Below are 26,920 nucleotides of genomic sequence, written 5' to 3' on the forward strand. Positions count from 1 at the left end.
CAGCTAAAGACTTCACAGAGCAAACACGCACACACACACACCACTCACCTGGCCACCGCCATAGATCTTCCTTCCCTTCATTCTCCAATTTGAAGGGGACGTTTGCCCCCATCCATTTCCCAGCCAATTTTCCCACGGTTATACAAGAGGGGTCGATGGGGGTCTGGTAGGGGCAGAGCTGGGTTTTCTAGGTCAGACCTTGCGGCCTGAGACAGGAGGAAGAGGGAGGTGAGCGCGGCAAGGCCTAACGTAACACCCAAACACACCCTGTCATGACACCCTCATGCCAGGAAAACAAGGTGTGCCATCCACACCTCAGAGTGGTCAGGCAGGTGGTGTGGCCTGACTCAGATGCTGCCCCTGGCAAAGCTGGGGTTTATTATCCAATGAGAGAAGTGGGCAGTGGCAGGTAGGACATTGATTGAGCTTCAGGCAGCAGCAGGTTGGACCTTTCTGGGAGCTGGAGAGAAGTCTTCTGCTGTGCACAGGCCCCTTTTCTCCGGGGAGGGTGAATGGTTTGCCCTCCCCTGCCCCCCCGGAGCTCTCTTGATGATGCAGTGGGGGCTTCCTGCCCTCCTCAGCCAAAAACAGAAAGAAAACTTCTGGAGGGGAGGCTAGAATTCCAGACTGGAATGAACTAAAGCTAGAGCACCCAAGTCCTAGTCCTGCTGTCGCTTGCGGGCCCTGTGATGTAGAAGAGCCACTTCCCCCTTGTAGGGCCTCATTTCCTCATCTGTCAAACAAAGGAAATGGACTACATCAGGGGATGGCCAATAGTTTCATCTCAAGGTACCACTGCCAATTGATAGGGAGTGTCTTCCTGAAGATATCTGGGGTTTTGTTTTTCGAAAGACTCTGAGATCCCAGGCTCTGGATCGATGAACAATGTCAGCCATTGACAGAGGATGAGAAGGTACCGTGATCGATTAGTGATGCCTGTTGTGGGCACCAGACCAGAAAGCGGCAGCATGAGTGCTTGATACGCTATCTTTCTGGTAGATGATTTCCACCCTAATTCTCCAGCAGATCTGGTTAAGGCGGGTTGGCAAGCATGTACCTCCCATTTTATACTTGCACACAGATGATTTCTCTCCCTGCAAGACACATTTTCATCCGCCCTGCAGGACAGTCACTGGGGGAGCAGGCAGCCCCCTCTAAGCCCCTCAGTGTCCACCCTCACCAGATTTCACCCAGAAGCTTAGAGCCAACTGTTCGTGCCAAGATTTACCATCCAGAGGACATTTCAGCTTTTCTTACAATTTTTGTCAATGTCTACATTTTCCCCTTGCTGTGTGACAATCCCACCTTGACCCTGAGGAAGACTGAACAGAACAAGGTAGAGGTGGCTCCTGATGCCTTGGTGGTTCCAGTGAGGGTCTTGCCAGACATGGTTTGGTCCCTGAGGAGCTCCTCTGGAGACATGTGCCAAGATCACCTACAGATCATTGGCAGGAAGACCAATTCACCAAACACATGCAGGTACCAAAAGAGGCACTCACAGACCACGTACTCATCTATATAGGAAAAGATTAATTTCCCCAAGGCAGCTGCAACATGGTGAGGAGTCCACAACTCTGGGCTGCTTCAGACCTTCGGACAAGCCCCTCTCTTCTCTTTGCATCCTTAGGCTCTGCCCAGGGCAGGCAGTGGGGATGGCTGACAGCATGCACCTGGCACAGATGTGCAGAGACCCTCCCCCATATACACTGCCTGCAGCCGCCTCTCCCCATCTATCCTGGACCTGCGAGAACCCTCATGTACAAGGTCATTCCTAAACCCATGGAGCTGGGGAAACTGCACAAGAAGGCATCATTGTACAAACTGTGCAGATTCCATCTGCTTAGAGCAGAAAAAAATAAACTCGTCTTCAAGTTTACAAATAAATAAATAAATTCGCCAAGCAACCCAGGATTCCAACTCAGTGGTCAAAAGCTTTCCATCCTGAGCTGGCCTGGAGATGCCATTTCCCCAGGCCTTCCCGCCTAACACTCCCCGGAGATGCGAGGCAGAACTGCCAAAGTGGAAATCAGTAGAGTTAGAGAGGAAGCTGGAGTTCACCCTCAGGCCACGGGGCCAGATGAAAGGGAGCTGCTGAAGCAGAGCCAGCTCCTGGGGGTGGGGAGGCCAGCCACAGAATTCTCAGGAGCGACTGGAATCCCCACAGGGCTCCCCCGATTCCCCCTGTGCCCATCAGGAATCTGAAAGATGCCTCTTTCCAAGGGCAAGGAGAAAGTGTTGATCAATAATTACTTTCTAAACAGCTGTGTTTTCCTAACAGAGGAAGGTGGGTTGATAATTAATTACACTTTGGAGGTGAAAAAGTTTAATCTGTGAAACCCTTACCACCACCACCTGCCTTTCTCACAGACAGAGGCGGCAGACACAACTACTTCATGAAAGTGAAGTATAAACTTCATTTGGTGAAAGTGAAGTATAGATGGGGCACAGGAAGAAACCTTGGACTCCAGCTAGAGTGGGGATGTCCAGCTATCTTTTTCTTGGAGTTAAGTTTCTGAGGACCTAACTGATGAAGTTCTCAGCTTCTCTGTCTAAGGGTTTCATACCAGTCACTGTTTTCAGGGCTTTCTTTACATGGATTGTCTCATTTCATTCTTACTATCCTACCCATGAGGCAGGTATTTTTATTATCCCCATTACACAGATGAGAAAACCAAGGTACAGAGAGGTTAAATAACTCACTGAAGGTTATATACAGCTAGTAAGTGATAGGACTGGTCTTGGAATCCAACCTCTCTAGCCCTAGAATACCTACCCTTAACCACCACACTCCACAGCCATGAAGCTCTCAGTGTGGTTCATCATGACACAAGAACCACCACCCAAGTGTCTCTTGGCCCAATACACACATGTTCATGTGCGATATGCAATATTTGAACACAGGATTCCAGTTTGATAAGATAATTTGGACACGTCCCTGGTGTTTGCTGTAATGGAGTCTAATCAGTTTCATTCCACAGGAATGATCTAGAATGCTGGTTCAGGAAATATGAGGTAATACGATTTTAATCATCATTTTCACTGTCTTAATCTTGTTAGATATGTTCTTCATGTCTATTTTTTTTAACCTGTGTGTTTTCTGTCCCATTATACTATAATGTATGCTATGGTTTTTCTAGTAGTCATGTACGGATGTGAGAGTTGGACCATAAAGAAGGTTGAATGCCGAAGAATTGATGCTTTTGAGCTGTGGTGGATCTCAAGACTCTTGCGATCCCTTGGACTGCAAGGAGATCAAACCAGTCCATCCTAAAGGAAATCAATCCTGAATATTCATTGGAAGGACTGATGCTGAAGCTGAAGCTCCAATACTTTGGCCACCTGATGCGAAGTGCTGACTCCATTAGAAAAAACTCTGTACTAGGAAAAATTAAAGGCGGGAGGAGAAGGGGATGACAGAGGACAAGACGGTTGGATGGCATCACTGACTCAATGGACATGAGTCTGAGCAGGCTCCAGGAGATGGTGAAGGGCAGGGAAGCCTGGCGTGCTGCTGTCCCTGTGTCTGCAAAGAGTCAGACACGACTGAGGGACTGAACAACCACCACAAATACGGTAACGACCAGGAGAGACATAGTTTATTTTAGACTTCCCACCTCCTCCCACAGGTATCCTTTTAATTATTATATATAAATGTTGTAAATAATATATGAACCCATTCTTCTTTTTTAAAAAAGTAAAACATTACAAATAATGCTAGGGTTCCCCTTTAACCAAGCCCTTCCTCCTACCCATGTCCCCAAACCTCTTCCAGAGATAACTCCGTTACCAGTTTAGAATGCATCCTTCCAGACCTTTTAAGAATAATGATATATTTATTCTGTGTATGTACTTGTAAAAGATATATCTTGTTTTTGCATAACTACTGTCATATAATTTTTTGAAACTTGCATCAGGTCATTCATTAACATTTCTTAGCGCTCCACCCACAGGACAATCTCATTTTTTTTGACTGCTGTACGAAGTGGTATGAGACGACAGTTTACTTAGGCGCCCTCTATGTTCCCATTTTTGCTGTGGCAAACAATAGGAGGCTTGCTGGGATCGGGGGCTGACCTTGGTTAAGGTCAATGTTCTTGTCTGTCTGGGGCTGTGAGCAATCACAATGACTGTCGGCTCATTGCACCACTGGTTCTAGAACTGCCACATCAGGTGCCGGAACTCTCTAGAATCCTGGGTATAAAACTGTTCTTAGAACTTGGCAAGTTACCTCCTCTAGGCTTTAGTCTAGGGTCAGTGATCTCAAACAACACAGAGCTTGCTTTGATGATTAAAAGAGCCGGCAAGAAAGACACCTCCCCCAGACATCTCTTCTACTCTCAGGTTGACCCCTGCACACACCAGGATCACCCCAGTTTGACCCGAGCTGAGGCCTGCTCTGGACATCAAACTAAACTAAAGTTCACATAAATTTAATGAATAGAAAAATGAACATAGATGTTTACCAGCAAAATGATGGACTGGAAATAGAATTCTAATTATAAAAATGCTGTGATCCTATAACTCTCCATACATTACATCAGAACATGTCCCCCCACACATACACATCCCTCCGAAGGTTGGTTATTAATGATTCAAGGATTATAGTTTTCTTCACCCATCATTAGCCTGGCTATTGGAGGGCTATGTGACGCTGGGTGGGTAAGTGGGTGGAGAGGCTGGAGAGATGAATAAGGAAGAGAGAGAAAAAAGATCTTCAAAGTAGGTTAAGTCCTTTAGAGCAAATGAGCAAGCCTGAACAGCTTTCTTAACTCTATCTTCCAAACAGCTTGGGGGAGGCTAAAGGGCCTCTCCCCGGTCTGATCAAATATTGACCCTGTGCACTCACTGGCCGGAGTTCAGATTAAAGGGCCAGCAGCACTATGGAGTCAATGTTTGCAGAGCAATTACTGCATCCCCGCATCTTGTAATCAGATTGTGAAACAACCTTCAATGGAGCCGGAGCTTCAGAGAGCCTTCCGGTCCTTCCTCAATGGGGCCAGGCCTTGGGGGAGACACTTAAGAGTGAAGGAGCTGTGCGAGGAAATGTACAGAGGCTGGAAATATGGTCCAACACCAAAAAGAAGGCAACTTAAGAGCATCTGCAGCCCTTCTCCCTCCTCCTTCTCCCCTTAACTCTACCTCCACGTCCACCTCCTATAACCCAAGCTCTTTATAACCAAACAGGCCTCCACATCAGACACTGTCCCTGGTGGCTCCCTCTGGGACAGGTCCCTTTCCTGGTCAGATAGGGCTGAGAGGTTAATTATTTTTAGAAGAAACCAATTTCCACTTAGAGACCAAGAGCCTCTCCTCTCTCTGTTCCCAACATGACATCTGAAATGCCCTTAGAAGCCCTCTCTAGTAACTGACCTGGTTTCCAGAAGAGGTGTTTGGAAGAGTTGTTGAATTTGAACTGCTCTATGGATGGGGCAAGTCATGGTGGAATGCAGTCTCCCTCCTGCTGCAGGGGCCCTGGAAGATGTTAGAGGAAAACTGGGGAGGCCTTGGGAAGTGGCAGAGCATGCCTGGGTGGGCATAAAGCCAAATGGACTTAATTTAGTTTTTAAAATTTAAGTTTTAAAATTAACTTAAATGTAACTAGCCACATGGGGCTAGTGGCCACTGCACTGGATAGCACAGGTCTAAAGGCTCCATATCTGGTGCTTCCCAGTGGGCAGGAGGAGAAGCTGGGTTCAGAGCATAGCCTCCTGTGTGAGAAGAAGGGAGAACTACTGAGTCTGAAGGCTCAGGGCAGAAGACACGGGGAGAGGAGAAGCTGTGGGGGAGAGTAGGGAGTCCTCTTCTAGTGCCCTTGGAAGGGTTTGAGGTGGGTGTGAATGACCAAGAAGCTGGTCAGAATTGTATATGTACATTCATGCATGTCTGAAGGGATGCACAATAGAAACTCTGATCCCCAAAATAAAGTATAAGAACTCACTGATTTGTCAGATAAACTAACTTCTTCAGGGAAGCCTGCTCTTAGAGTATAATGTTTCCCTATAACATGTCTATAGTGCTTTTCTTTGCAGCATTTAAAATAGTATAAATAATATGTATGTATATTTTAAACTGAAACCTGTCTTCCCTCACTAAGCTGTAATTCCCATAAAAGCAGTAACCAGATCTGCTTTTGCTCACCAGTAAATCCCCACCCAGAGCCTGGCATCCTGCCTGGGACATAGAAGGTAGGCACTTAAGACTGGATGGACTGAGGATGGATGGATGGATGGAGGGAGGGACATATAAAGAGGAGGCAGACAAGCAGACATAAATGAACAAACTATGACATAAGTGAGGGACACATTTACCCCAATAATTATAAATCTCAAAAAGCAACCAAATCCCCTCAAACTGGAGTGGGGATGGGTGGCTCTATCACTCTTGGCTTCTGTCACCAATCAAAACCATATGTGCATCTTCTTAGCTGTCCCCTCCCAAGAAGAATGTTCTTTCCTTCCTCTCCATCCCTCAACATGTTACTTGTACCTCAACCTAGTATTCATTTCATCTATAGTGAACTTAATTGCTTAAAAGCCTATTTCCCCCATCTGATACAGACCTCTAGGAAGATAGGACCTTGTTCTTCTCAACTGAGTGTCCCTCAGCCTGGGCCATTTCTGCTCTGCAAAAGTGCACATGTGGTGGAAGCCTTATCAAAGGCCAATTCACTCCAGCCTTGGCTTCCTCATCTTTATACTTCCACCCTCACCAGCCTAAGGCTGCCAGATTTAGCAAGTGAAAATACAGGACAAAGGATAAAATATGAATCTCAGGTAAACAATGAATAACTTTTTAGTATTTCTCCTGTAATACTTGGGATATAAAGTATATGGTCCCCAGAAAACTCAGAACCATGAGGTAGTAAAGTCAGTTAAGCAGCTTTCCCCAGGCTGGCTTAGTCAGCCCAGGACTTCCAGGGTTCCAACGTGGAGCTCAGCCCACAAGGGGAGGAGGAGAAGGATTCTGAGAGCAGGTCCCTGTGGGCCACACCCCCACTCCCAACTCACTCCATCCTGAGTGGCAAGCTCCAGAGAGAGCCTGTGGGGCTCTGAACACTCTGACAGAGGACTGGGCACTGCAGAGCTCCTCAGCAGAGTGAAGCCAAGGGAGGGAAACAAGAAAGCAATACCATGACAGAAGGTACTAAACCCCCACACACTTCAACCAGGCAGCCCAGCATTCTTGTCACCATTAACACCGAGTAATGTACTAGACAACCATGTGTCAGGAAAACCATGGATTCACTCATTTAATACTCACAACAACCCTACTGGGTGGGTACCATTCGAATCTTCATTCTACAGATGAGAAGGTGGAGAAGTTAAGGAAGCTGTCCGGAGTTAGAGTGACAGAGCCAGCAACTGGCCCCAGGAAGTGCGTCCCCAGTGCCTCAGCTCAGAACTGAGATCTGAGAGCCACCAGTGACCAGAGGTAGAATTAGCAATGCCGTTTATTCTTCCTCTTATAGGAGCCGCCATATTAAAATCAGAGAACTTGATAAATGAGAAAGACTTTCTAAAATGAATGCCACTATATGTCCTTATGTCAAGTTCTGAAAAAACGTTTCCAAACATGGTTGAAAAGTTAAATTCTGAAGAACCACCCTTTCCAAACTGCATCTACAGGGTGGCGATGACCCATGTGGACAGGCCTGGCCATGCTCACGACTAGGGCCAGCGCATCACACAAGCGGCTTCATGACATGTGTCCCCTCTTGACACACAGGAAATAAGCCCTCCAGGCAAGGGAGAAGTGGGGGGAGCAGCATTCCTTTCTTGTGAGATTCTGTAACTAGGGAAGGGGTGGGGGAATAGAACAGAAAAGGGGGGAAGAAAAGTTCTGATTTGAGAGTTTCCGCTTGCTCTCAGACCCCTTCTGGCTCATCAATGAGTCCTTTCAGGGTTCCCTCTCCCCAACTAAGTGATCATTTCCTGTCCGGCACACTATTCCCATTGAGGGGGTATCAGCAAATTCCAACAGTTTACACCAGAAGGACACAAGGAGACTGGACAGGAATTGATGAGGGAAGAGGAGGAAGTGAGGAGGGTAAGGAGTGGCTCTCAATCCCATATTGTTAGATTAAAAGATGATTTGTAATACAGGAAGCTGGCTCACCTCTGGCTCATCTCATAGGCAGAGCCATAAGGACAATGGGATAAAATCAAGTACTTGGAGGTAAACACGCAAGCCTGGCATCTCCAAGATGACTCACCACCAGAGGAAGAAGTGGATCTTGGTTGTGAGGGCCAGTGGTGGATGTCCCTTCTTTGTGTTTTCAATAGGCTTAAACCAGGCTCGTGGTTCTAAGGAAGAGTCTGGAAGCTCTCAGCTTCTGATAAACAGGGGTGGGCCCCCTAGTGGCCATGTTGGTGTTCATGCCCCTCCAGCCTCGGCTGTAATGATTGGTACAGAGAGGGCACCTGACCCAAGTCAGGCCAATCAGAGTCTTGCCTGGGAGTTTTCAATTTAGAACTGGGAGAGAGGCAGTCTCTGCTGTTGGAAACCACAAGGTAGGAAATTTGGGAGCTACTGACTGCGAAACTACTGAGGACGGTGCCCAGAGAGAAGCCAAGACAAGACAGAGGGAGCGCAGCCTGGTTTCAGACGTTCTTGGAGCCACTGTCGCACTCTCCCTTCCACCATCTGATTGACTGCATAAGCTTCCAACCAAGTCTCCTTTTCATCTAAGCCAGTATGAGCACAAAACTATTGCTTGTGACCTAAAGAAGCCTAGCCAAATTAATTGACATCAAGGGAGGTGTCAACAGTGGAGCTGAGGGATCCATGCTACCATCCCCCACGCAGAGCCTTATTCAGTTAGACAGACACAGTGGTATGCCCAGTTTGTGTCTGTAGTTCAAGACATTGCTGATTTTCTGTTTCAGTCTTTTCTGTCTGTTTGCTTTTCTTTGTCTACAATGATGTGGTGGCTTGCGTCTCACTCTGTATGTTTATAGACACATGTCTGCTCAGGCCACAGCACCCACGGCCATCCTCTTGCCTCTCTTCCCAGCCTCCAAATGCAGGAGGGTGAAAAAGCATGACTGTGAACAGTCATGTTAAGAAGTCAACATAGCCCCCAAGTGTCTGTCTGTAACATCCAAGAATGAGCTCAGCCCAGCTTGACTGCCGAGTTTCCCTCCTCCATCCCTCCGTTCTGCCTAAACTCTGACCCTGAGATTGTTGGAAGGGGGTCTCTGGATGAGTGAGGAATGAGACAGGCCAGCTCACCAGAAGTTCAGGCCACTTCATGTGGAACCAGGCCCCATCTGAGCTCAGACTCACTCACCTGCAGGTCAAAGAATTTGCTGTACCTCCGGTAGATGGTCTGGGACGTAGAGTCAGACCAGGTCACATTGATGATGTATACCTGTGGGGGACAGGTAAGAGAAGGTGAGTGGGTATCTAAGGCAGGGCCTCAAGCTTCACCAATCATCATCTTCTATGACTGTGGGTATTTCATACCAAGATCATTCTTTCTCTCATCTTTGTCCCCAGGGCTTTAGCATAGTGTCAGGTATACATGGATGCTACACATATGTCTAAACACACACACACCTAAAAGGATATTCAATAAAATGCTAAGGATGATTATATTAGGTGGGTAGGGTTACAAGTAGTTTTAATTTCCATCTTCTTGTTTATATGTACTTTATACAATGAACATAAATTTGGGCTTGTTTAAAAAAAATCTAAGTAGTTAATTTCCACCAGTTCTCAAACTTTACGGTGAATGAGATTCTGCAAAGGGCCTTCCAAAATCACAGATGTCAGGACCCCACCCTCTACAATTCTGCATAAGTAGACCTGGGTTTTGGAGGCTCAGACATCTACATTTTCTTTTGCTAAACAATTTTTATAGAGCAGTTTTAGGTTCATAGGAAAACTGAGCAGAAGGTACAGAGGGTTCCCTTCTATCCCCGCCTCCACGCTTGCACAACCTCTCCCAGTATCAACACCCCTCACCAGAGTGATATGTTTGTTGAAACTGGGCGTCTATGTTTTAAACAAACCACTCTAGCTGATTCTGCCTCAGTTGATCCTCGGAACCTATTCTAAACCTGCTTCAGGAGGCTGTGAGCATTTCAGATATGTGTGATTCATCCCAGTGTCCCTGAGGCTTAGCTCTGCACCCGGCAGAGTCGGTGCCTAGAAAACACTCTGCCCCATTGAATGACCAAACTGGCCTTCTGGTTGAGACATAGACGCGCAGGAGGGAAGTTAGCATGCGGAAGATCTGTAGACTTTTCTGAAATGAAGGCATTTCAGGACCCCGTTCCCAGTGTCACCCCAGTTCCCAGTGCTGAGTCAGGCTCTGGACTAGTGACTGCCTCAGGCCACTGTGGAAGGCTGCCTGGCCCAGGAGGTGGGCAGGACTGCTGACTGGGGAAGACCCACACAACCTGGTCTACTGTTCTCACCATTTCTGTTCCTCTCACCTGAACCCACACCAGAGACATGCCCTCCTGGGCGAGGCCTCGGTGAGAGGGAGGGTCCCCCACACAACCTCGGAGCTACTCTGCTGAGCTTCCCCCGGTGCCTGCTGTGCGGTCTCCGCCCCAGGGTTAAGTCATTTGCTCCTTCCGCCTTCAGAGGAGACCGGGCGGCTCTAGGTCCCTGCACGAGTCCCCTTGCCAGGATGCCCTGTCTATCCGAATCACTTGGGGGAGCTCGGTAAAAATCCCTATTCCCAGGCCTCTGCCTGGCGATTCTGACTCAGGAGGTGTGAGGGGGAATCCACCAGAGAGGGGAACAAAGTGGCCAGAGAAGCCAGGGTCGTGAAAAGGAAGGAATGGGAGCAAAGAGGAGGCGCGTGCGGACACCTTGGCAACAGAGTGGCGGGCTTCACTGCCTGGAGCAGGGCTGTCTGATCTGCCTGGGCCACTGTAACATAACTCCACAGACTGGGTAGCTTAGACAACAGTGTTCATTTCCCACAGTCACGGAAGCGGGAAACCCCAGATCAAGGTTCCTGGTGGAACCTGCTTCCTGGTCACCTTGTCATACCTTCACATGGTGGAGACGAGAGCTTTAGTTTCCTTCTCTTCTTAAAAGGACACTAAACTCATCATTGGGCTCTACCTTCATGACCGTATCTGGACCTAATTAATTCCCAAAGGCTCCACCTCGGATACCATCATACCAGGGATCTGGACTTTAACATGTGGACTTAGCAGGAGGGATTGGGGGAGGCATGAACACTGAGTCCAATACAAGGGTTTTGTACACAGGAGTGTGAGGCTATATGTTTGGCTGCTCAGTTAACAGCCAAGGAAACAAGCCCTGAATCTAGTCCCTTCTCCACTCCAATCTCTAAGTCACAGAGTTAGCCTCGTGCAGTGCGGAGTGTTTGTTCTGAAATGCACCCAAGGAGACAGCTATAAAGCAAAGCAGAAACATCTGAGTGTTGCCACCCTGAAATGGAGTATTTATGATATGTCTTATGTGATCCCAAGAAGAAAGAACATTAAGTGAAAAGGCTGTCCCTGTCCTCACAAGCCCAAAATAAACTACTGACATAAATAAACATCCAGGGATATGCTTTACTTTATATCATATATAAACATATATCTCATACAATAAACTGTAGAAACCATTTAGGTAATGGCTACTATGTGCCAGCACAATGGAAAACACTCATATGCATTAGCTCATTTAATCTTCAGCTCAATGAGGTAGCTACCACTGCCATCCCCATTTTGCACAAGAGGAAGCTGCGGTTCAGAGAAGCCAAATAACTTGCCCAAGGTCACACAGCTAGGAAAATACAGAGCAAAGGATTAAACTCAAGTCCAGCTGAGTTTAATCCCTATGCTCTTAACTGCAAAGGACTGTCTGAAAGAAAAGAAAGTGAAAGTAAAGTCGCTCAGTCATGTCCGACTCGTAGTGACCCCATGGACTGCAGCCTACCAGGCTCCTCTGTCCGTGGGATTTTCCAGACAAGAGTACTGGAGTGGATTGCTGTTTCCTTCTCCAGGGGATCTTCCCAACTCAGGGATCGAACCCGGGTCTCCCGCACTGTAGACAGACGCTTTACTGTCTGAGCCACCAGGGAATATGTAAATTCAGCAGCAGGGATATTTAATCAAACTTCGTGATCAGGACTTAATGGCATCTTTTAAAACAAAGTTTTGGGTGATTTGAGAAGTCTGTACAACCCTTGAGGAACACAGGGGAGGCAGACTAATTCTGAGAACCTGAGACCAAGATGAGACAGAACATGGCCCAGACAGAAGTCAACAGTGAAGAATGCTACAAAACCAGACGGACACAGAGGAAACTCTCATACACAACGGCTCCACCAACTGTGGCAGGATGCTCTGGGGTTTTTCTGGGGGGTTATAGCCCATTCCATCCCCCCTGTTGACTTCCAGCTCCTTGAATCCCAAATCCTGCCGGCTACAACTCCCTTCCACCCGCATCTCCCCTTCCCACAGACGTTATGCACAACACGCCAGAAGGAGGTCCCAAGTGAGTGGGCCCTCTTGGAGAGAGCCTGCCCTCACTCGCAGGCCATTAGACAGCAGTCCTTCTCCCTGGCCAACCAAGCGGGACCCAGAGGAAGGGCTTAACTGGGCTTAGCATGACCCCTGCTCCATCCTCTCTAGTAATTAGGGGCTTCCCGTCACCTCCCAGGGAGAATTAATCACAGGCTCGCTGGCTCTGGCAGCTGGGAGGCCCCTCCTTTTGCAAAGGAGGAACCTAGGACCTAGGATGGCGATTCGTCAGGGAAGAGGCACAGACTCTGGAGTCAGCCACTCTTAGGTCCTTTCTTATCGTGGCTGTGAGACCTCAGCCCAGCCTCAAGAACCCTCAGGCTCTCCCTCTACTCTACACACACAGTCTACAAAGCTACCAGCCTGACCCACTATGCTGCTTTCATCACAAGTGTGCTCGCCCTGTTAGTGGCAGAGCTAGGACAGGCGATCAGGCTTCCTAATTCCTAATCTAGGACTGATCAGCACAGGACCAGAAACACCTGCCCTTCCTCCTTTATTATTCAAAACAGTTAAAGAGTCACAGGGCGTTGTCAATATCTAAGACTTGACCTGAACCCACAAGAAAATCTGGCTCTCTGGTGACTGTCCCTTGGACAGCAAGGAGATCAAACCAGTCGAACCTAAAGGAAATCAACCCTACATGTTCATTGAAAGGACTGATGCTAAAGCTGAAGCTCCAATATTTCAGCCACCTGATGCGAAAAGCCGACTCACTGGAAAAGACCCTGACTCTGGGAAAGATTGAGGGCAGGAGGAAAAGGGGGTGACAGACGATGAGATGGTTGGATGGCATCACTGACTCGATAGACATAAGTTTGAGCAAGCTCTGGGAGATGGTGAAGGACAGGGAAGCCTGGCGTGCTACAGTTTAAGGGGTCACAAAGAGTCGGACACTGAGTGACTGTCTGAACAACACCTGGTGACTTAGATGTGGGAGTGGGGAAATAAGCCCCCATTCCAGGTTCTCCCACACCTCTGGGACTTGCCAGAGTCGCCCACCCCCATGCCCAGCCCACCCTCCTGGACAAACAGTGTAAACCCTGAGCTAATAAGGAAAGGATCAGAGGCCTCCCTGGAAGTAAGTCCAGAGGATCTACGGATACCGTCCAGGCCCCTTTCCCTCGTTGTTCACTGGTCTGCTTGCTTCCAAACCTCGATCATCCTAGATCATCAGCCCAGAATGCGCACCCAGATCATCACAATTTCAGCCCTGCTCCTCCGGCCCACCCCCACATCAGAGTTTCTCAAGCGCAGCTGAGCTGGCTGTGTGGGAAACCCTAGGGATGAACCGCAGAGAAGGAGCAGGTGGAGGGGAGGGGACAGGGCAGAGGTCACTGGAGAAAGCCAGGTCTGCTCACCGGGTCTGCGTCAGGGGCCCAGGTAAACCCTCCTCTGGCTGCAGGAGTGACCAAGATAGGGTTACCCAGCAGCTGGGTCTCAAGAAAGGTTTGCAATTAAACATTCTGCCTGCACGCACTTTACTTGTAGTCATGTTTCCCGGGTGGAGTTTCCCTTCCTTCTGGATTAAAAAACCCATGGATTCTATTCCCCCGTCTCTGGTCATTTCAGGCAGATGGGAAACATCTAGGGATTGCGTCCAGCCTCCCCCAGAGAGGAAGCCCTAGAGTCTCAAGTTCACCTGCCATGCTCACCCTCCCCCACAGACACAATTACACAAACTCCACGATGCCTCCATTCCACCAGCCACCCACTCCGGGACCATCTTGGGTCACTTTCCATCTGCTCAGCTCATTAGGCCCAGAAATGTCTGTGGCTTCCAAGACTTCCAAGTCCTGCTCCTTTCAACAAGGAAACAGCCTTGATGCAAATCAGACCAGCAGCTCAGCTCCAGAGAACAGACTGAAGCCCAGCCCAGTTCCCGTGGAGGGAGGGCCATGCTCAGACCTGGACTGTGACCAATTAATGACCCAAAGCTATGGCCTAATCATTCCTAGAAGGCCTGGGACCTGCCCACGCTTAATTAGAAAGTGCCAGTAAGTACCTACTGCTCCCTTTGCTGATGAAAAGTACAGTTAGAGGCAAGAAGTTAGGAAGCGTGGGGAAATCCTCTACCTGGGCAGGTGGCTCAGTTTACTGAGGAGGTCTTATTTTCCCTGAGCCCCTGCCAGCTGCCCCTGGCCCTCGACCAAGTGGAAACCCAATGACAACCTTCCTTCACCTGCTCATACCAACACAGGGTGGGAATAGTTGGCCAAGACGAGGGCTGTCACATATAGTTGTATAAGTTGTTTACTGCCCAAAGACTGTCCGGGACAAGTAGGGTCCAAAAGTTAGCCTATACTCTGCACCCCAAACTGTGCACCACAGCTCCGGGATGCAGGCACACAGCGAAAGGAGTCCCTCCTTCTAATGCATACAGAAACGTTTCTAGCCAGGACACAGCACCGTGTGCCCTGGGTAGGCTGTCACTGCTTTCCAGGTCCCTTGAGGCTACAGTATCTCCTTAGGACCCAGTTCCTCCACTTTCCCAGATCTTCTAGATGAAGGAATGCTTAATGTTCGGGATAGGCTGCTAAAGGCTATGGCCACAGAGGTCCGAACGAACACATTCCAATGGCTAGGAAAGGGGAGTTCTCATTTAGGGAGCTGATTGCAGCTCTGGCTTCCTGCTGGAGAAGTTCATCATGTCAGCCCACCTAAGGTACCAATTGGATCTAACCTTCTATTCAAAGGGCCCCATGTACTAAGTCTTATGATGGGCAGGGGAGTCTCAAATTAGACCGGGCTGATCCCCAAGATCCAGCTCACCCAGCAGGGCAGAGGACCCCAGGACTGCTGCTCCCAAGGCAAAGGCTCCACCAATGCTGGGCTAATGCCCCTTCTCCTTCTGACTGGGGCCCACTGACCCCCACTAATAAGTGGAGGAGACTTCAGTGTCAAGGACCCATCTTGATAACAGTTGGCTGCACCCAATTTGAAAGCCTCCCAAATTTTATCATCTGCCCTGGGCCCACCAGCCTAGCAAGTCTGTGGGCCTCTCTTGCGGTGCTCACAGTCTGGTTTTCACAACTAGATCTGCCTTTGTTTACTACCTGTTGACTCAGGATGACCCAGCACTAGACACATGCTGTCACCCTGTCCATTTCACGTGTGTGATTATGTCCTCCCAGTCTCCCCATGGGCAGCAACTGGGGTACTCCCCCGAGGTACCCCAGGCCTGGCAGTCTGCTGGGCACCCTGAAATACGACTGGCTGGCTAATGACTGAAAATCTACTGGGCTTAAAGCACCAAAGAGGTCGCTAGTGGCAACACTTGGGGACTACCCTACCTCCAGAAGCAAATTCTCAGTGGCCAAGGGGCAGAATATAAATACATACAACTCGGTACAAAAGCTTTGCCAACTCAAAACCCTGCCAGCAAAATCAAGTTCAATGGCCTGTGGCCACCTGGCCAAAGTTTCTGAGCACCCTCAGGGTGTAGTCCTCTAAAATTCTGACATCTCCTCTGGGGTGGGTGATTATTCATGGGGTGGGGAGGGTAGATGACACTGCAGATTTGAGCAACAAGCAGCAAATAGAAGCCTGGACTAGGGGGCAACCTCCCCTCGAGAGCATGCGCGTGCACACACACAGAGGTTCAGTATGGGTTCATGACCAGATCGTGGAGCCTTTCAGGCCTCAGACCACCCTAGCCAGACTCCCTCTGGACCACTTTATGGAGCAATCACAACAAACACAGCAGAAGTGAACCCCAGAAAGGCTTGCGAGAGACAAGGAGTGTGGCTCCTCCTTGCAAGAGACAAGGAGACAGAAGGCTCCTCCCAGAACCAGGATCCACCCACCCCTCCAAAACATAGCTGCCATGCACACGCTATAAACCCGTGCCAAAAGGCTCTCCTCTGGGAAAAGAGCTTTTCCTCTCCCAGTTTCATTGGGATATACTTGACATACAACACTGTATACATTTAAGGTGTACGGCGTAATGATTTGACTTACATCCATCATGAAATGACTGCCATAAGAAGCTTCATGAACATCCAGCTTTTAATATGGATATAGCAAAGAAATAGAAATAGAAAATTTTTTTCTTGTGATGAGAACTCTTAGGATTTACTCTCTTAACAACTTTCACATGTGATATACAGCAGTGTTAATTACATTTCTCAGGTTGTACGTCATATCCCTAGTACTTACTTATCCAACAACTGGGAATTTTTATCCTTTGTCAAATTCCCACTCCACCCACCCTTCTCTGGTAACCAGAAATCTGATCTCTTTTGCTACAAGTTTGTTTTTGAAGTAAATTGACCTATAACACTATGTTAGTTCCTGGTGCATAATATAGTGATTTGATATTACTACACATTTCAAAATCATCACCACAGTAGGTCTAGTTACTATCTGTCACCATACAAAGGTACTACATAATTATCGACAATATTTACTGCACTGTAATTTCATATCTGTGACTTATTTATTTCTTAGCTGAAAGTTTGTACTTTTTAATCTCTCTCATCTATTTTCCCCTCCCCTCGTCCCCTCTCCTCTGGCATCCACTTGTTTGTTTTCTGTATCTATGACTCTTGTTTCTGTTGTTTGTTAATTTGTTTGTTAGATTCCACATATAAGTGAAATCATGTAGTATTTGTCTTTCTCCATCTGACTTACTTCACTTAGCATAACATGCTGCTGCAAATGGTAAAATTTCATTCTCTGTATGGCTGAGTAATATTCCATTATACATACATATGGAATATATATACATATATACACACACATACATATATGCGGGCTACCCTGGTGGCCCAGATGGTAAAGAATCTGCCCGCAATGTGGGAGACCCGGGTTTGATCCCTGGGTCAGGAAGATCCCCTGGAGAAAGGAATGGCTAACCACTCCAGTATTCTTGTCTGGAAAATTCCATGAACAGAGAGGGGAGCCTGGCGAGCTACAGTCCATGGGGTCTCAGAGAGTCGGACACAACTGAGAGACTACCACTTTCTCTTTCATACATACACATATCTCACACCTTCTTTATCTATTCATCTGTTGATAGGCACTTGGGTTGCTTCCCTGTCTTGGCTATCACATGTAATGCTGCAATGAACATAAAGGTGCATATATCTTTTCTAATCAGTGTTTTCATTTTCTTTAGATAAACACCCAGCAGTGGAACTGCTGGATCATATGGCAGTTTTATTTTTAATTTTTTTGCGGAAACTCCGCACTGTTTTCCAGTATCTGTACCAATTTACATTCCCACCAACAGTTCCTGATGGTTCCCGTTTCTCCACACCCTGGCCAACATTCAGGATTTGTTGTCTTTCTGATAACAGCCATTCTGACAGCTGTGAAGTGACACCTCATTGTGGTTTTGACTTGCATTTGGGAAAGAGGGCTTTTTAAAGGGATGTGAAAGAGGGGATAGTCCACAGGCTCCTAAACTGTATCCAACACCTTCAAGAATGTCTAGTGCGGATCCATCGCTCTCAGCACCTGTCATCATTTGTGTGAGTCCCGGGCCTTGATTATTTAACTTGGAGGGCAGTGTGTAGGCAAGAGGGTTTGGAGGAAGCTTCTATTGGCTGGTACCTCCATTCGTTCCACTGAAAGATGGGAAGAACCATGGTTATGTCACTCTGGGGCTGTCTGAGGATGTTTGATCTACCCCATATCTCCCCATTAGAACAGAAGCTCCTTCAAGGCAGCTCCTTCAACGCCCAGCAAGACAATTTATAGCTAAGAGGTGCTCATTTAATGTCCCCTAAGTAAGTGAAGGAACAAAGCGACCAGCTGATGTCGAGTGACATTAGTGCCTGCTGCTGGCTTTTTTTGTGCCACACGACAGATGAGGCAGAGACCCCAACCTCCAGGCCCTCCAGCTCAGCTGGAGAAGCCAGACTCACACTGACCAATCAAGCAGGGAAACCAGCTGGAGCGATGGGGTACCAACAAATAAGGCTCCGAAAGCACCAAAGGCAGCAATGGCACTGCAGAGGAGAAAGGTGGCTTTGAAGGCATTTGGTGGATTTGAATTTCAACTTCCACACTTCACTGCTGTCCACACAGCATGTGACTTGAGCATGTGTCTTAGCCTCTCTGAGTGAGAGGGTCTCGTCAGCTGCAAAGTGTGGTTTATAATGGGAGCGTCCCATTAAATGTGATGACACGAGGTGGGGGCTGGCACATGGTGAGTGCCCAAGTGAACCTTAGCTATCTGGATACTCAGGAAGAGGGAGGGGTCAACTGACTTCTTTCCATTTGCCCTGAGACTTGAATCATGATACCAGGAACAGGAGTAGGAGGGGAGCAGGAAGTAAGAAGAATCAGGGACACAGACGGACAGGGGCAGGGGAACACACACACACACACTCTCTCTCTCTCTCTCTCTCTCCCCACACTACTAATAACAAGGCCGGCCTGGGAAAGTAGAAGAGTAAAAATAGCTCTGCTGCCCAGGGCCGGGAGAACAATGGCCATCCTTGGGAGCACCCCACTGAAAGGATGGATGGGCTGTGGCAGGCCCCTCGGGGTCGGAGGCGTTTTTTCTTCTTTTTTTCATGTTTCCTGGAGGGGAAATGAGTGTGCAAAGTAGAAGTTACCAGGATTGACAAAATTTACACAGACCTTTAAAAGGTTCAGCTGCCGAAGCTCTGTCCTTGCAGTCACCAGAGCTAGGACAGCAGGATGAGCCAGTTTTTTGGGTTTTTTTTTTTTTTTTTTAAACAAACGTTTCTCTTCAATGCAGGAGCTTGTGGTTTCAGTAGCAATAAAAATGATAGCCATGCCCCTGTATTGATCACTTAACTGCATTCCAGACTTTGCTAAGCACTTTATATTGATGATCTCATTTAATCCTGACATTGATTCTGTGGGGGAAAGCGTTGTTATCATCGCCAGTTAACAAATGAAGAGACCTCGAGAAATAATGGATCTACCTGAAGTTCCATGGGTGCGTGATGAAGCTCAGGTTTAAATGCGGTGTTGACCCTGCAGCTTGACCACCTCGTCCTTTTTGATAACTACACCAGACTGCCTTGAGCCAGGCAGAGCCCCTGCCATGACGATTTGCTCTTCAATTGGCTGCTTTACCTGTAGGTGACCCATCGGTCAGTACTGAGGCCACCCACGTGGCAGTGGGGTAGTGAGACCAGCGAGGGGACCAGCGCTCTATTTTGCATGGCTCAGACTCAATCCAATCTGGCTACTGGAGACGTTGTTTCTGTCTCTGAGCCTCCACTCCCCATCTGTGAAATGGGCATGATAACCTGCCCCACCTTGAAGCTTAATGAGAACACAAGGGAAGCAACAACCACAGTGCTGTGGTCGCTGTAGCTGCTGGCCACACATGACCTCTCCTCCCCATCTTCCCCTTCAAAGAGTCTAGCACAGTCTTCTGTGCTCTTCGAGTTTCTGCCTCTTCCCTAGAAGTTTCTGGAGGCACCAATGACCCTTCCTGGGTCAAGAAAGGAAGGCACTGCGGCTTCTAGGGCTCTGGGTGTCGCCCCCCACTGCTTGCTCTCCAGGGTATCTGAGGGCGTGTGATTGGACTTCTGCACCTCCCTCCTTCCAGCCCTACCACCTCCCTCTGGTTCCAAGCCAGCTTATCAGAACAGACGCATCTGACCACCTTGGGCCAGCGGGTCCTCTGGTGGAGAGGCCCAGAATAGGTGAGCATAGGTGTCGTGGGTAATGACCAAGAGCCCTGAGAGGGTGGCGGGATGCCCGGGCTAGGAGGAGGAGGCTCTCTCTATGGTGGAAATTGAGAAAAATTCTAGACGTATATTGACATTCAGGAGCTAGAGACCTGGAAACCTTAAACAACCAGATACTTGCTCGAACCCTGGAAAGGACCACACTCCTGGGCTTCCAAGAAGCTTGGACGCAACCCAGCAATCTAGGACCAGGCTGGAAAGGACGATTCTAGCCCCACATTCTCCGAAATCAACGGCTGATCCGGGCCTGCTGATCTGGACACGCACATCCTGTGAACGTGCCCCGCTCCCCCGTCACACCCTGGGGAGCAAGCAGAGGTTAACACACACAGCTGGGTTTCCTCTTCCTGGGAAACGCAGCAGCCAGGCAAGGCCAGAGGCCAGCAGATTCCTCCACACACAGCCCGAAGGGGAAGTGACCCCACCGTTTCCTCCCCGCCATCTGACACACGCACACCTTCCTCTCTGCTGTGCTCAGCAAAGCTGGACTCCTGACACAAGGCGAATTGCTGTCATTAGGAATTCTGCTGCATGGGACAGACGGGAACAATCATTTTAGAGAGCATTTTAGCAATCTCGACCCCAAACCTGCATTCTCTTTGATGCGGCCATTTTACTTCTAAGAATATATCCACACAAGTGTGTGTATATGTGCATCTGGGTGTGTGTATGTATGTATTTACATATATAAAGATGTTCATGCAGCTTTGTTTGAAACAGCAAAAAAGGAAGGTTGACAGTCTATTGGTTTAAAAAATGGTCAAATTATGAGCCATATATCTTTTAAAGATAAGGTGGCTCTTTCTATGTCATCAAGGGAAAATGTTCACAGTATATTGAGAAAAGAAAAAAATATTACAAAACAGTGTGAATACAATAAGATTAGATTTATTTGGGGGGAGGGGGAGTTGTGTATGGGGATCTGTGCATATATATGTGTGTGTGTACATTTAAAAAATCTGGAAAAATGCCACAAATTGATGATCATGGTTATTTGGGTTAAGAAGAATAGAATAATTTCACTTTATACATCTCTATATTATTTTATCGGACTATGTTTAGCTTTCAAATTTAAAATGAGATTTCCACCTTTACAAAACAATTGTGTTCTCTTAGCCTGTACTCTGACTAGTGCCAGCTCCTAGATATTCTGCCCACATCCAGTATGTGCTCATTCTCGGGAAGCTGAAGGGAATTTGAAGTTCAACGCGGAGCTTTTGAAGCCAGAGTCTGCAACCCTGTCTACATATACCATCACCTGGAGTGCTTTAAAAACATTGTCTGCCAGCGCTACCCATACCATTTAAATTAGAATCCCGGAAGGTGGGGTGGACATTGGTAGTTTTCAGAGCTCCCAGGTAAGTCTACAAGTTGTTACAGGTTGAGAACCACTTGTTGACTAAAAAAAGAAAAGCACAACATAAGAGGTGCTAGTTTAGTTTTATTTGGGGTAAAATGAGGACTGCAACCTGGGAGACAGCACCTCAGACAGCTCTGAAAACCTGCTCCAAAGAAGTAGGGGAAGGACAGTATATATGTGACTCTAGTGAAGGGAGAATACATGCAATCAAGCACATATTTTTGCAGAAGGTTTCTGCTAGTCTCATGAAGCTTTCTGCTAGTCACGAGAAATAGTTGTCACCCTGAAGGATTTTAGTGCTTTTCTAGATATGAGGAGATAGGAGAACTGGACTCATAAACTCAGCTCCTGAAAACATGTAACAATCTAAAGACCTGTTCGGGCAGTTCCGCACCCGCCCCCCCACCCCCGCCGTCTCCACCTTGGACTCCTCTCAGGGCTTCTGAAGGTCAGCAGCTGCAGCAGCACGTGACTTAATTCTTTAGGGGTAGATGGCAAGTGCCCATGGCAAGTGCCAACTCGTAGCTAACACACTCAAGGTGGACCTGGACCAACACCAAACAGACCACCAGACTAGCTGAAAAAAACACTCTTCAAGTTGCAAGCAGTATTATAGGTACTAGTAAAGAGTCAGCTCTGTCTTCAAGGATCCAGTTAGGGAGTTTGTATTTAGTGCTTTTTCTCAAAGTTCTGCCTCCAGTTTTAGAATACACCAACTCAGGTGGGGAGAAGAAAACAAGGGGACAGGGGTTCGTTTGTTCTGAGCTGTGGCTGGGCCTTTGCTTCTTCAGCAGCCCATCCATGGCTGTCCCCACCTCCATGGGGCCTGTATCAGTGACTCAGGGGTCAGAGTCCAGCCCTTTTCGGCTCCAGGAGGAACAGCTGAAAGAATTAGAGGTGCTGAGCCCAGAGAAGGCATTTAAGAGACACACAACAGCTGGTTTCAAATATTTAAAGGAGTATCAGTATGAGTGGCTCAACTCCAATTATACCCAAAGGAAGGTGGTGGACAGTGAACGCAAACCATAGAAAAGCGGGTCTTTTGCCCAGTGTTGGGAAGAACTTGCCAACTAGAGCTGCCCAAGGATGGAATGGGCCGTCTTGTGAAGTAAGGGACCATCAAGGCAGAGACGAGTGACCACCTGTCTGTGATGTTGCTGGGAAACCCCTTTCCATTCAGCCCTCCAACTTCCAACTCCAGGAGGCCAGAAACACTAGGAAAGTTTTAGCAAAATCCACTGGGAATACAACTCCTTTAGCAAAAAGTCTTTCACTTGCAAAAAATCATCCTGAGTACCAGCTGAGTGTCAGACTCTGCACAAGGTACTGGCCATACCAGAAGTGAGTCAGACAGTCTATCCTCATGGGGCTTCAGACACAAATACGATCATTTCTGATGGTCCAATAAAATGGAGTACAGTGACCAAAACTGACTTCAGGAGAGGTGGCTAAGTCCGACTGATGGTCAGGGAAGGCTTATTTCAGGAGAAAGTATTTGAGGTGAGATCTAGATGCAAAGAGAAAAGCACTATTTACCAGCTGAGGAGGTGGGTAGGATCTCAGTCTGATTCCACCCAAAATCAGAAGGGAACCCTACCTCACATCATATACAAAAATTAACCCAAAATGGATCAAATACCTCAGTGCGAGTGATAAAACTGTACAAAAGTCTTAGAAGAAAACATGGGTGCAAATCTTCAAGACCTTGGACTAGGCAATGGTTTCTAAGACACAACACCAAAAATACAATAATCAAAAAAAAGAAAGAAAGCAATAGATAAATTGGATTTCACCAAGATTAAAAACTTGTCCTTCAAAGGACACCAGCAAGAAAGTGAAAAGACAGTCTAAAGAATGGAAGAAAATATTTGCAATCCATGTAAATCTAGAATATATAAAGAACTCTTTCAACTCAATAACAAAAAGACAACACAACTTAAAAATGGGCAAAGGATCTGAATAGACCTTTCTCCAAAGAAGATATACAAATGACTAGTAAGTAGAAAAAGAGATGCTTGACATTACTTAGCCATCTGCTGCTGTTGTTTAGTCCCTAAGTCATGTCTGACTATTTTTCAACTCTGTGCACTGTAGCTCAGTGCATCAGGCTCCTCTGTCCATGGGATTTTCCAGGCAATAATACTGCAGTGGGTTGCCATTTCCTTCTCCAGGGGATCTTCCTGACCCAGGGATTGAACTCAAGTCTCCTGTTTGGCAGGCGGATTCTTTCCTACCGAACCACCAGGGAAGTCCTTCCATCTAGCCATTAGGGGAATGCAAATCAAAACTATAATGAAGTATCATTTCACACCCACTAGGATGGCTATAATCAAACAGACAGATAATAATAAGTGTAGGCAAAAATTGCTGACAAATCACAGTCAAAACTATGGTTTTTTCCGTAGTCATGTACAGATGTGAGAGTTGGACCATAAAGAAGGCTGAGCACCAAAGAATTGATGTTTTCAAATTGCAGTGCTGGAGAAGACTCTTGAGAGTCCCCTGGATAGAAAGGAGATCAAACCAGTCAATCCTAAAGGAAATCAACCCTGAATATTCATTGCAAAGACTGTTGCTGAAGCTGAAGCTCCAATACTTCAGCCACCTGATCTGAAAAGCCAATTCACTGGAAAAGACTTGGATGCTGGGGAAAGATGGGAGGCAAAAGGAGAAGGGGGTGGCAGAGGATGAGATGGTTAGATAGCATCAATGACTCAGTGGACATGAATTTGAGCAAACTCTGGGAGACAGTGGAGGACAGAGGAGTCTGGCATGCTGCACTCCATGGGGTCACAAAGAGCTGGGCATGACTTAATGACTGAACAACAACAAAAGGATGTAGAGAAATTAAAATCTCCATACATTGTTGATGGGAATAAATGGTTGTAAAATAGTGCAGCTGCTTTGGGAAATGGTCTGGCAGTTCCTCAAATGGTTAACATAGAATTGCCATATAAACCTAGCAATTGTATTCCAAAGTATCTACCCAAGAGAAATGAAAACTCATGTCCACACCAAAACTTCTATGTGAATGTTCATAGCAGCACTGTATTAAAAAATATTACATATATTACATAATAGTCCCAAAGTGAAAACAACCCAAATGTCCAGCAACTAACAAATGAATAAATAAAATGATACATTATAGCCATACAATGAAAAACTATTAAGTAATAAAAAGGAATAAAGTACTGATACCTGCTACAACATGGATGAACCTTGACAACATTATGCTAAGTGAAAGAAGCTAGACACGAAAGACCACACATATGATTCTATTTCTATGAAATTCCCAGAATAGACAAATCTATAGAGACAGAAATAGATTACAACTAAGCAGTTTTTAAAATATTAGAAGGGAAATGATGTCAGTCTCAGTTAAGGAGTTCTTGCCAGAAAAGGCTCCATCTCTCCATCCTTTCAGTTTGTCTAATTTCCCCAAAGTTCAATCAAGACCCACCACCTCCTAGAAGTCTTCCTGGACCACCTCAGTCCTGGGGCTTCCTCTGCCGCAGGGGACACAGCAAGCCTATACAGTTATGGATCATGTCATGACCATCAGTCTTGGAGGAAACTGTGACTCCCGTGGTACAGATCACCAACACTGGCACACAGTAGGTGTGCCTGAATGATTAATGAGAAAGACTGGTTTAAAATGCACATGGTTTCCCAGGCTCAGGAAGAAGAGACCAGGTTCCCTTCCAGTGATGACTAGAAAGAACCAAAGCCGGAAACATCCCGCTCTCTGCCTGGAGAGTTCGCTGGCCCTGGCAGAACCTGGCCTGCAGTAAAAGTTTCCCAGTCAAGCAGCAAAACTGGAAACACCATCAGCTCCTGTTTGGCTTCCAGGACAGGGAAACTGCACTTAAAATCCACTACTGTTGCTCTGATATTGGAAGCACCCACAGAGGGTAATTGCAGAAATAGGTGAATCTGCTCACCTTCTCTAGAAACATGTTCTCTGCTCACACTCCTAACTCTGGAGTTTGGCTCAGCCTTCTTTCATCTGATCCCACCCAGCCCTTGCCCTCCTCCAGCCCTCTTAGACCCTCTGCCCACAGTCTTCTCCACCTTTTCCAAAACCCGTAAGGGCACCTGTAGCTATAGTACCCACTTCAGCTTCGGAGACCCAGATTGCTAATTTCATATGTGGTCATTTCCTGAATTCATTCCCAATTCTGTTCTCAACTGGGTCACAGACTTCTTGAAAGCAAGTGTTTTATCCTGACTTCCCTTGTTTTCCTATAATATCTAAGGACATTGGGCAAGTGATCGATTTCTCTCTGACAAAATTCAAATCAGTCCTATAAAGTTTCCTGCATGTTGAGCTCATTTGACACCGGCAACCCAAAGTCAAATAAAATATCGCCCTGGCCCCAGGAGCTCCTGGACCAAGAGAAAGAGCAGCACTAATAGCTAATCTGCTGTGGAGGCCACATTGAGAGGGGAATCAGAGGAGAGAGGCACCAAGCCAAGACAGCTTTCTGAAGGAGGCAATGCTGAAGGTGAGGTGAAGGGTGAAAGATGAGGAAGGTCAGCCGGGCAAAGAGGTGAGAGCCAGGGTGGTGGTGGCAGAAGGGTGTCTTAAGCAGAAGGAAGGGCACAGACAAACACTGGGAGGGCTGGTCTACCATAGCCTGAGCTGGGTAGAGGGCTAGGAGCAGCTGGGGTGGCTGCAGCCTGAAGCCCAAGGGGTGAGTGGGAGGAGATGGGCAAAGAGTCCCTGGCTCTGAGAGTAGAGGGAAAAGATGGGGGCAGGATAGAGTAGGAAGGGAGGAAGCCAGAGAAACAGAGGTCAAGCTAAAGTGTTCCTGGGGTGGGAAACTTGAAATAGTTTGGGATGGGAGAAGGACAGATGAACAAGTGTGGGGAGATCTAAGGAGCAAGGGAGGAAGACACGAGGATGGAGGAGTCCAGGAGGAGCAGAGGGGTCCCTGAGCCAGGAGTAGGCACCAGCAGGCTGGTGATAAGAACCTGGGCAGGAAAATGCGGTCCGAGAAGGGATACTTGGAGACTGAGTCCTGCCGCAAAGCTTCTAGGACCTCAGAGGGATCACAGTCAGGATGCCATGGCATGACTAGGGGAGAGCTCAGAGTTGGAAGCAGGGAGACCTCAGGTCCTGGCAGTGCCCAGGGCGCTTTGCTGCTCATGGGTGGACAGTGCAAAAAATGGTGGACACCTAGAGGTGGTCGATACAGAAAAAGTGTGAGCAGCTTTGCAAAAGGAGAGCGACTAAGCACTCAAAATCAGAGGCTTTGTTTTATGCTCACTTAGCTCCCAGGTCCCAGATCTGACAGCAAACCTTATAAACCTCCTGTCCCTCCCCCAAACTTGGCTCAGAAGGCAGAGCCATTGGGAATGAGGGAGAGGGTACCAGGTCATGT

At 47.5% G+C, this 26,920-nt stretch overlaps 1 protein-coding gene across 2 annotated transcripts in view; it reads right to left on the bottom strand.

Annotated features, from left to right (window-relative positions):
• Positions 1-26,920, bottom strand: part of SH3PXD2A (SH3 and PX domains 2A) — a 248,330-nt gene that overhangs the window by 178,852 nt on the left and 42,558 nt on the right. For both annotated transcript variants that reach the window (XM_065923260.1, XM_065923258.1), the window contains exon 2: positions 9,290-9,370. In XM_065923260.1, the coding sequence (XP_065779332.1) occupies positions 9,290-9,370 (81 nt within the window). The remainder of the gene's footprint in view (positions 1-9,289; positions 9,371-26,920) is intronic.

This window comes from Muntiacus reevesi, chromosome 2, assembly GCF_963930625.1.
Source record: "Muntiacus reevesi chromosome 2, mMunRee1.1, whole genome shotgun sequence".
NCBI classification, from domain to species: domain Eukaryota; kingdom Metazoa; phylum Chordata; class Mammalia; order Artiodactyla; family Cervidae; genus Muntiacus; species Muntiacus reevesi.